Source organism: Microcaecilia unicolor, chromosome 5, assembly GCF_901765095.1.
Source record: "Microcaecilia unicolor chromosome 5, aMicUni1.1, whole genome shotgun sequence".
Lineage (NCBI taxonomy): Eukaryota > Metazoa > Chordata > Amphibia > Gymnophiona > Siphonopidae > Microcaecilia > Microcaecilia unicolor.
The window spans coordinates 179,309,706-179,321,756 of NC_044035.1; the positions used below are offsets into that span (position 1 = coordinate 179,309,706).

Sequence of the window (12,051 nt, forward strand, 5' to 3'; positions counted from 1 at the left end):
ATCTTTGCGGTCTCTTTGGAAAGACCTGATGGGTATTTGGGGCCTATCGAACAATACGTCGGATATGTTACCCATATGTGGAAATTTATATTTTAAGCCTGGGATGGATAATAGGACATTTCAGGTTTGGGGGCACTTAGGCATTAGTCGTCTGGAGCATCTGTTAAATAAGCAAGGGATGCTGTTAAATCTGGGAGCTATGTGAGGTCCTTAGACTTGGAGGCTTTGAGAGACAGGCATTGTCATCGGATGAGACAATTCCTGGAAGGAGAGGGAACGGATCAATTTTCAGTCTCGAAGTTGTATAAGTTATTGGGGAAGCTGCCACTTAAGAAGGACAGAGAGTCAATTAGAATGCGTTGGGCTAGAGACTTAGCTAGGCCGGGACTATCCTTGGATTTTGATATACTGCTTTCTCGGATTCCGGAGATGACCGGTAATGCGGACCTCCGTGAATGCCAATACCGAATTCTTCATAGAGCATACCTCACAAAAACCCAGCTTTTTCGGATGGGAGGGGTGGAAGACCCGTTGTGTGAAAAGTGTGGGAGATTGCCAGGCTCTCTTATTCCACTGTTTGTGGGAATGCTTTCAGGTACAGCATTTTTGGACAGCTGTTTTACAGTATTTGTCATTTTTTTACTGGGCTCTAAAATTGTATGCTCTCCGATGTGTGTACTGCTGGATAGACACGAGGTCTTTGTCTTACAGAGCACATCTGGGAGGCATCTGGTCCGTACGGACTGTTTGGTGGGTAAGAGGTTGCTACTTTGTCAATGGGTAGGCAGTACTCTCCCGGACTTCTGGCACTGGAGAAATAGATTTCATGAGCTGATGCTTTGTGAACGCCGGGGAGTAAGAGGCTCCTCTAGGAGGAGGAAGACTTTCTTGGACATTTGGGGCCCATACATTCAGTCGCTACATACAAGAGGTAGAAGTCTGGTACTAAATTCCCTTTGATTTTGAAGGAGGAGGGCATAGGGTATAGGTTGGTTTCTCTGGAAGATACCTTAGGGGGGATTGGAATGGGGGGAAGGGATGAGGGGGTAGGTACAGTATAGAGGGAAGGGAGGCTTCTGGGGGTGGGACAGAGATAGTGGCACCACACGGATGCGATGTGATTCTCCAGCTTAGTGGATGATACATTGTTGATTGGCAGAATTATAGTATAGGGCGGGGAAGAAATGACATTAGTAGAGCAATGAAATACCAAACCAAGACCACAGAATGTTGTCAGCAGTCTACATTTTATTTTTCAAAAATTTTTGTTGAAGAATGCCCAGGTTGCTAACATTTCAAAGTTAATGTATAGATTTCCTGACAATAGTTATGTACAGCACATTTGCATATATATGCCAAAATTAATCAATATATTAATATGGAAAGGGGGGAGGGGAGATGGGAGGGGAAAGTTGGGGGAAGGGGGGAAACAAAAGAAAATGTTGATGATAGCAGTTTAGCTGTATTAGTACAGGTTTGAAATGCTTATTACCAAAGTTATACCGATTGTCATGGAATTGTTTCATGTATGCATTCATCAATAAAAAATTATTAAACTCTAATCAGATCTGCAATAAAGTCCTGATCCCTAGACGAAGCCCAGGCGAAACAGGGACCTGTCGGGGTCCGGAGAAGGCACAAAATATGCAAATAAGTGATTGATTGTCCTTCAGCACATGAGTGCTTTAAAGCATAGGACTGCGTCTCTAAGTACAAATAAGTATTAGAGTGAAGAAAGACGTATATAAAATTATAAAACTAAGAAAAATTATAAAACAAAATAAAATAAGTCTACAGAGTACCACCTTATTTTGAACTATAGGTGGCTGGGGGTAGTCAGTGATTATACATAGTCACGAATACTTTGAATGTCCATGAACAAAAAAGAAAATTTCAGGACAAAGCAAGCTGACATTATGAGACTTTTCCCCTTTCACTGAATGAGCAGTCTGGAGTGGTACATATAACTGCAGCGGGCAGGAAAGAATGGGGAACTTTCCTGCCCTAAAGCAGCCACTAGATCACCAGGGTACCTTCAGGTACATGCCAGGAGGTACCCTGAGCTCAGGGGAGGGAAGGCACTTCTGTGAGGATCCTGACGGACCTGGGTCCATCCCCACGGGATTTCTGCGGACCCAGGTCCATCCCCATGGTACCCACAGGAATCCCACTATCCCCGCTCCCGTGTAGCTCTCTAATTGGAAATAGGATGAAGATTAGAAATGGGAGATATTGCCAGCTTCGGCTTTGGACGGATCAATGTATGCTTCCAAGAAGAAGGGATGGTTGGATGCATGGAATGGCCTCCCAGTACAGTTGGTAAACAGAAAAAGAGCAATGGAATTAAAAAAACAAAAATCTTGAAAGAAGTACTAAGGATCTCTAGTTGTAAAGGCATGAGGAGAAATCTAAAGATCAAGTGTAGTCTACAACACTACACCAGGCATAAAATGGTGTAGATTAGATAGGACCTTATGATCCCTTGTCTGCCATCACCATCCTGTGTGTCTACGTGAAGCAGAAAAGAAGTACAATCAGAAGGAATGCGAACACATTTTTGCAATGAGTGGATGATGCTTGCTAAGGGAGTGAAATTGTAGCAGAATTTAAGCACATCTAGTATACAGAGAGTGACTAAAGTGAATGGGTGAAGAAGAAAACTAGTGATCGATTAAAAGTTTGACACCACAGTAGTTAGGTACAACCTGATTGGATGAACATTTTCTGCCAACATATGTTGTTGTGTAATAACTGCACAGCCCATTTATCTAAAGGATACTACAAAGTATTCTTAGTGAGGCATGGTTAGAGCAATGGATTAGGAACACTGTAAACAGAAAAGTGGTACGGTAAAAAGTTTAGCAAGAAAGCCAGAGTTCAAATCCCACTTGTGACACTTCTTGTGACCTTGATCAAGTTGCAATCTCCCTTTGTCTCTGGTATCTACCTAAAATTCTAAATCCTTTGGTATACAAGCTTATTGTACCTAAATCGTTAACCACATTGTACATTCAATAGCGATATAAACAGAAAATGTTCCTCACCTCTGGGACAGTAGTTTTGCAAACCTCTCTTGCCACAGATTCAAACTTTGGATCTGTCGTCAGGTTCAGTTTATAGTTCCACAATAACTGCAGCACAAGAAAACAAATCATTTTGTTAAACTACATAACGGAGGGAGTTCATTTTAAACAAGTGCTAGACTTATGAATGTAAGGATCTAATACCACAAATAAAATAGGCAAACATGGAAAACCAGTATAAAGCAATTAAGCCATTTACAGTAAGTAATTTATCTGAGAAGCAGGAACCATATCAGCTGGACAATGAAACCAGGACAGTGCTACTACAGGACTCTGACTTTAAGCAACCAAAGGAGCTAGAAAGATAAGGATTCTAGGAAATACTTACAGGAAGATGGCGGGAAACAATCAGGTGTCTCTGGCTACAGGCATTTTTCCACCAACCGCAAAATAAGTTTTGCAGAATCGCAGCTATCAGCCACTACACTGTTGCCCTGGTGCTCTTCCTGCACATAGACCAATCCTGTTTCCTATCCCACCATCCACTGCACCCCCCCCCCCCCCACCAAGTCTTCATGATTTTGAAACAATATTTCTGTACATATAAAGCAATATCAAAAATACATAAATATAGTCAAATACAAAGGTATGCATAATATGGAAGTAAACATTTGTACACTTTATTTACGTTGTGTACAGACCCATTCTTCATTTAGCCCTACCCAAACTAATACATTAGAAGGATAATCAGAGAATTCACTACTACTACTTATTTGTATAGCGTAACTAGACGTACGCAGTGTTGTACACTAAACATGCAAGAGACCGTCCCTGCTCGACAGCTTACAATCTAATCAAGACAAACAGGACAAATAAGGGATATGGGAATTACTTAAGGTGAGAATGATAAAACAGACATGGGTAGTACACAAGTGAATAGGAGTCAAGAGTTAAAAGCAAAATCAAAAAGGTGGGTTTTTAGACTAGATTTGAAGATGGCCAGAGATAGAGCTTGACGTACTGACTCAGGAAGTCTGTTCCAGGAGTACGGTGCAGCAAGACAAAAGGAACAGAGTCTGGAGTTGGCAGTGGAAGAGAAGGGTACAGATAAGAGAGATTTACCCAATGAATGGAGTTCCCGGGGAGGAGCGTAGGGAGAGAAGAGTGGAGAGGTATTGAGGAGCTGCAGAGCCAAGGCACTATAAAGAGTTTGAACCGTATGCAGAAACAGATAGGGAGCCAATGAAGTGACTTAAGGAGAGGGCTAATATGAGCATATCAACACTGGCAGAATATAAATCGTGCAGCAGAATTTTGAAGATTGAAGGGAAGAGAGATGGCTCAGTGGGAGACCTGTGAGAAGCAAGCTGCAGTAGTCTAAGGAGTGTGAATAAGGGTTTTGGTAGTGTGCTCAGAAAGAAAGGGACAAATCTTGATATTATAGAGAAAGAAATGACAGGTTTTGCAGTCTGTTGGACATGTACTATGTAAGCCACATTGAGCCTGCAAATAGGTGGGAAAATGTGGGATACAAATGTAACATATAAATAAATAAAATGTGAAGAGAAAGAGAGAGGAGTCAAAGATGACCCCAAGGTTACGAGCTGATGAGACAGGGAGGATGAGTGCTATCCACAGAAATAGAGAAAAGAGGAAGAGGAGAGGTGGGTTTAGGGGGAAAAGATAAGAAGCTCAGGTCTTGGCCATGTTTAGTTTCAGATGGCGGGTGAGACATCCAGGCAGCAATATACAATATATCTACAATAGCCAATTTCAAACAACATTTTTGGGCTCTTGTGCTACGTCGTCTGATGAATGTTATGGATGACCAGACTGACAAGGAGATTCAGCGTGTTCCAAGTGTGGGCAGAGTACTCATTCTTTTTATCATGCTATATGGGCATGCCCTGGAGTGCAAAACTTTTGGGCTCAAGTTAGAAGATTTCTAATTCAACTAGTGGGTCACACGATTCAAGGGACAGAGGTGCAATTTTTATTGGATAAACCTAAAGCTTTTCGCCCCTTGACCAAATATGCTAGTTGTGTCGTAAATTAAGTCTTGTAGCCCGGAAAACGGTAATGCAGTACTGGACCTCACAGGACCCTCCAGTTTTCTGGCACTGGAGGAATCAGATACACCTCTTGGTCACATGGGAGGCCAGGACGGCGAGGGGATCCCCGGGACATACGAAGAAACGTTTCCAGCTTTGGGACCCTTATTTGCAGTCTCTCAGTCCTCAGAGCCACAGCCTAATAGTGAACATATTGTAGAGAGTTTAGCTCTTTACAAGCACAAGGTCGCTGTCCAGCTCATTTTGGAAGCTTCAGCCATGAAATGTTTGAGAATAATAGGGGGGGGGGGTGGAAGGGAGAGAGGCGGTTTATGGGTAGATGGGATGCCTTTTGGTGGGAAAAGGAATGTAGGGGGAGAGAGGGAGTAGCTATGAGCTATGGGGGTTAGGAAAATGGATACTGAACTTGTTGAACATGGTACTCTCCAGTTGGGTTGACGTATTATTGTACTTGTTGGGTGAGGAGCGTATGTAATAATATGGTAGCATAAACGCTGGAACTCATAAATAAGGAAGCATCAAGCAGTAGGAGATTAAGAAAGGACTGCAGTTTATTCAGTAAGATAATTACAGTTGGAATGTTATTACAGAAAATGTGTTTAAATGTTGAACATAAAAGGGGGGGAAGGGATAAAATGTTAAAATGCTTGATGACGGATTGTAACATTTGGTCTTCACTGAGTACAGGTTCATATTTGACTTTGTGTATTCATATTGTCGATTTGCTACCTTTGTACTGTCTTCAATAAAAAACGTTGAAACAAATTATTCCTTCTTTGGGGAGAGGGAAGGTTGGAGGAGTAGCAGTATAGAATAGGTAGGACGGATAGATGTTAGGAGATGGGGTATTTGATGCGGTAGTGGGAAGCCACTAGTGATCAAGCTCTCCCAATGTGAGCAACTGCGAATTGGAGGAGGAAGAGTTATACACACCAATTCACTACGTGCTTGGATTCGAAATTTAAAGGGACTTATACAGGAAAAGGGGGACGGGGTGTGGGATTAGGCAATATTTTTTCAAAAAATGGTGATGCTGTAATATTAGTTCATATGAATTCTTCTGTGTAGTACTCAGTTTCTTCGTCTTTCAATTGATGTTGTAGGCATGTGTGATGTTGCAGGCATGTGTTTGATCACCAATCAATTATTCACAGTTAAACCTTTAAATTATCACTTTTTCACATATCAGATATGTTAGAACATATTTTTAAGCTTTAACATACCAGATACTATTACTCTATTCCCAAACAGGTGACAACCAGAAGACATTCAGGGTTCGATCTTACATATAAGTAGCTAGTTGCTATCTTTTACTTACAAAGCTGCAAGGGGGGTGAGGGGGGGACCTCTGGAACCTTGGTAGGCCTTTTTCTTTCTACAGGAAAAGCTCCTATTACTGATTATGAAGCATCAACTCCAAAGCTGCTGTCGCACCCCAAGCTGCTTCTGTTCAGACCAAGGCCATGATCCAAGGTGAGGGACTGGTGCCATGTGCAACATAGTAGATGACGATGACGGCAGAAAAAGACCTGCACGGTCCATCTAGTCTGCCCACGATAAACTCATGTGTATACCTTACCTTGATTTGTACCTGTCTTTTTCAGGGCACAGACCATATAAGTCTGTGCACCAGTATTTCCCGCCTCCCAACCACCAGTCTGAATACTGAATCACTCATGAATGAGGTTAAAAATCTAAGAGAGGAGGTGGCAAAAATATCAAGAGGTGTCAATGACAAAGATATCCATCTCTGAAATGCCTCTGGAGACAGCGAAGAACTCCAGCAAACAAAAAAATGATGCTTTACATAAAGAAGACAGCTGGATACAGATCACCAGATCCTGCAAAGTTAAGACCCCCAACTGCAACTTCCCTAAAGCTAAGAACCGATATGCGGTTCTAGAAGAGGTCAAAATACCCCAGGAACAGCAGGATACGAAGCACAAAAATCTCAAAATATCTGAACCAATGATCTGAAGTGAAAGGTTGTGACAGATTGCAATTACCTTCTGAGAGGAAACAAAGCACTGATGATGCCCAGGAAGATGTGCTGTTTGCCTGGTGCAGAGATTCAAGGCAGTACCAAAAGCTTACTGAGACTCCTCAAGCCTACTGACCATTATCCCATTTTGCTCATCCACGCTGGCACAAAATGATACTGCTAGGTATTCCTCCTGATATATCAAAAGTGACTTAATGAATTTAGGAGAGAGTTTGAAGTTGTGTCATCAAGAACATTCTGGCTTCCTAGATCACGGGATGTTTTATGAGCTACTGGGGAAGGGACAAAGTGTCTTCCACAACAGATTGGCTAACCTAAATTTATTGGGGAAGGGTGAACAAAGCCCCCAAGTAATTAAAATCCTTCAGGCAAGTAAAACACTCAATACCTATAAAGAAATATATAAAAAAAAAAAAGGGCAATATCTGGAAACCTTGAATACCGATGCCCATAGTATGGGGAACAATGTTCTGAACTTAAGAGGATGTGACAGAAGAGGCTGACTTCGATTGAGCAGCTGTCACAGAGACGTGGTTCAAGAAGAACTATGACTGGGATATCACTATACCAGGCTATATTCTTTTCAAGAAAAACATCCCTGATGGCATATTTATTTATTTGGTGCATTTTTACCCCACATTTTCCCACAAGAGCAGGCGCAATATGGTCTTTATCTGCTGTCATTTTCTCTGTTTCTAAAATATGTAGGGATCTTCACTGAGTTATTTTATTATTTCTTCCAGGAATTTATAATGCCTACTACAAAACAAAAACTGGCTGTTGTCCACTAAAATGCACTGACATTTACTGAAAGAAATAATGATTTTCCCCCACTGATTTTCTATGTTTTTCTTGTAACATGATAAAATTTCTTTAAAAATAGAACACACTAAAATATGAAGATCCCTATATGTGTTGCATAAATTAGCATGCATTTTGCAATAATTACTGTGTATATAAAGCAAAAGTATTTTAAACATATGTAAAGGGTAGCACAAAACTGACAGATGAAACATTATAGTGACCTTTTCCCCCAGCATATGCCTTATCTCCTCTTAATTCTTTCCCCTTCCTCTCCAGTCTCCCCTTTTTGACTCCTCTCTTCAATATCTCTTGTCCCTAGGGTTACCATACGTCCGGATTTCCCCGGACATGTCCTCTTTTTGAGGGCATGTCCGGGGCGTCCGGCGGATTTTGCCCCCGCCCACGTTTGTCCGGATTTCTGGACAAACGTGGGCGCGGGTGCGGGCAGGCGCGTGCGTGCGGTGGGCGTGTGGGCGGGCGATCGGCGCGTGGTCTCCCGTTCCCTCCCCTCCCCTTCCTTACCATGTTCCCTGGTGGTCTAGTGACGTCTTCGGGGCAGGAAAGAGCCCCCTCTTTCCTGCCCGGAGCGCTGCCTCCCCTGTCTATCATCCTTCTCGGTCTAGCTGGGGATTCAAAATGGCCGCCGAGAGTTGAACTCTCGCGAGGCCGCTTCAACTCTCGGTGGCCATTTTGAATCCCCAGCCAGACCGAGGAGGATGCAGCAGGCAAGGGCAGGCAGCGCTCCGGGCAGGAAAGAGGGGGCTCTTTCCTGCCCCGAAGAGAAGACGCTACTAGACCACCAGGGCTAGACAGTAAGTGAGGGGGGGGTATGTGATGGGGGGGAGGGGACTATGTGACGGGGGGGGGGGGGAATAGGGGCGGAACCCGGACCTGAAGGGGGCATGGCAGGGGCGGGGCATGAGGCGGGGCGGGGTAGGGGGGCGTGACATGTGTCCTCTTTTTCAGAGGACACAAAATGGTAACCCTACTTGTCCCACCTCACCAAGTCTTACTTCCATCTTCCCTAGCATTTACTTTTGTCACCTCCCTAGTGTCCTCTTCTCTATTCTTCTCTTCTCTCGTGACAGTTCTCTGTATTCCTTCCTCAGTGAAGGTTCTAGCCTTCTTCTTCCTCCAGTACAGCTCCAGCAGAATTTCTGACTCCAGTCTATTTCTTCAACCAGCAACTTTTCTTTTTACTGCAGTATGAGTATACAGTTATGGCTGTAGCATGCATGAACATTCTGCACCCCTGGTTTTCACATGTACAATTTGAGTCTTATTCCTATATATGCCCCACTGTCCATGTTCTTGTGGGAAGAGATGCCCAAAGGTATCACAGGTCTAATGCTATGTTTTCAAAAAGAAAAAGCGGTTGAAACTACACAACCACCCTAAGTGAACACCACAAAAGGAAATAGACTGCAAAAATTGGTGGTATAGTTCAGAGATCTGCATATTAGTAATTCAACTGCAGGGACACAAACAGCATATGTGACACAAATGTAAAAACTGAGCCATACTTACATGGTTGCAATCTGAAGAAATTTCATTCTCGGGCTGTAGACAAAAAAAATAAAAAAAAATTAACAAGCTACTATAAGTTACAAAATCATCTCAGTGATGTTTCTTCCCTCAAGACCACCCATCCTCCTCCACCTACTGTGAATGTGGCTTCCTGAAACAACCAAATGTGAATATGCTATCCTTGCTTTTTCATTTCGTTACGCAATATTAGATCAAATGAAGTTATATTGGGGGAGGGGAGGGGATAGGATAGAACATGTGCCTTTCAAGCATTTCAGAATTCACAAACAGTCCATAGTACTCTGCACAAAGGAAAAAAAAGTTGCACATTTCTTTTATTTCTGATTTATATTGATTTTTATTTTCAAATATACATATGTAAATATGTTTTATTAAGGTTTGCATGGGACCCTGGGGATTGGCAGCATGGAATCTACCTACCATTTGGGATCCTGCCAGGTACTTGTTACATGTATTGGTCGCTACTGAAAAACAGGATACAGGGTTTGATAGATCTTTGGTCTGACCCAATATAACAGTTCTTATAGTCCTATGAGCAGAAACTGCCACACCAAAAAACGTTCAAATGATATGATTAAATCAACATCAAAGACTACATATCACATTTTCTGTCGACAGTCAGGTTATGAATTTAACTAAGGTCAACTGTTTAAACACATTTTAAATACACATACACATGCAGGGACAGCCACTTTGGATCACCATTATACTCCTATCTTAATGAACTAGGTATTCTTAAAATTCAGACCCACAACCTTTGTGTAATTCCTCTACCTTTCTTCTGATGACCACCATCTTGAACATCTGAAATACTTCTCCCTAGTGGGTTCTGTTATCATTTTACCAGAGTAGCATTTCTTAAAAGGAGGTCTAGGTAGGATATACAGATTTAAATAGCCTAACAACAAATAAATTACATACTCCTACCAATACCAATTCTCCATTTAAAATAGTCTTAAATGCCCAGGCTAAATGTCTGTCCAATGTTAGCAGTCTACAGATTAGACTTCTGTACACGGAAGTGTTTTTGTCACCTTTCCAGGATAATCCACAGGGGTTGATGCAGAAAGTCATGCAGTAGAGGGCTTCTACAGGGCTACCACCATGAAATAAGATCCAAATATACCTTTGCAATGCAATAATAGGCAGTTCATTGCCAAAACGTTCATCTTCCTGTCAGTACATGAGCAGTGATTAGCTCATGCACTGACAGAAAGGAGACATTTAAAAGAGTTGTGGGTCTTCATCAACCCCCCTTCCCCATCCCGCTCCTAACAGTAGCTTTCTGCATCAGCCCCTTTCCTTCGTAGTCTAGCAACCCCCTTCCCTTTCCCCAACCTGATCCTCCTTTCCCTACCATAAAGCACCTTCACCCCCACCCCTATCCTAGGGCATGACTTCAAGAGGCAGGAACGATACCCACGCGCTCCTGCTTCCACACCAACATCTCGGAAGATAGATGTATTTGACCCCATGCGCCCAGAAGTGTATGACAGCTAAATAAGGGATCTTCACTCTTATTTGAGGATTTCTTCCAAAACTACCAAATAACTGAATTCCTTTATTTGGCAGACTTACCCCACTTGGTGTGTCTCAGGATGGACTGCATGGGGTTAGATGCTGCCATGTGCCATTCTACATAAAAGAAATAGAGTTTTCCAGGCCCACTTTATTTGGGGGGGGGGGGGGGGAAGAGGGGAGAGAAAGACTCCCTTCCCTGGATCCTTACTAGAATTGTTAGATTATATTCTGCATTCATTTTTAAGGTGTTCAAACACAATCCATCCATCTTCTCCCATGTATTTCATATACAATCATCCCCTTTCACACCCACAAATCCACCCACTTAAGCAAACAGTCTCCTTTTCACCTTCCAGTCCATCTCTTTCAGCAAACAAACTTTTTCCCCTCCTCCACATATTGATCCTGAGGCAGGAAAAAAGATGCCTCCGGCAGCTTTCCTATCACCCCATGCCTGTTTTCAGTTGCAGGATGCAGTACTGCTCTATTTCCTGCCTCTAAAATCACCAGAGGAGATGGGAATCAGCTGGGGAAATTGGGAGTTAGAGAGCATTTAAGGTTAAACACTTACCCCCTGACTCAGCTTATCCCTTTTGTCATCCCACCAGAGGGAGGGAGCAGAAACATTTTATGGCCCTTCTGAACAGCACAGAATCACGGAACATAAGAACGTAAGAGTAGCCATACTGGGTCAGACCCAGTGGTCCATCTAGCCCAGTATCCTGTTTTCCAAACAGTGGCCAAGCCAGGTTACCTGGCAGAAACCCAAATTGTGGCAACACTCCATTCTACAAATCCCAGGGCAAGCAGTTGCTTCCCATGTCTGTCTCAACAGACTATGGTCTTTTCCTCCAGGAATTTGTCCAAACCTTTTTTAAACCCAGATACACTAACCACTGTTACCACATCCTCCGGCAAAGAGTTCCAGAGCTTAACTATTCGTTGAGTGAAACAATATTTCCTCCTATTTGTTTTTAAAGTATTTCCATGCAACTTCCTCGAGTGTTCCCTAGTCTTTGTACTTTTGGAACGAGTATAAAAAAAAAAAAATCGATTTACTTCTACTCGTTCTACACCACTC

At 42.7% G+C, this 12,051-nt stretch overlaps 1 protein-coding gene across 1 annotated transcript in view; it reads right to left on the minus strand.

Moving 5' to 3' along the window:
- GLG1 (golgi glycoprotein 1) overlaps positions 1-12,051 on the minus strand; it is a 435,835-nt gene that overhangs the window by 386,853 nt on the left and 36,931 nt on the right. The window contains 2 exon segments of the mRNA XM_030203623.1: positions 3,045-3,131; positions 9,429-9,461. Of these exon segments, the coding sequence (XP_030059483.1) occupies positions 3,045-3,131; positions 9,429-9,461 (120 nt within the window).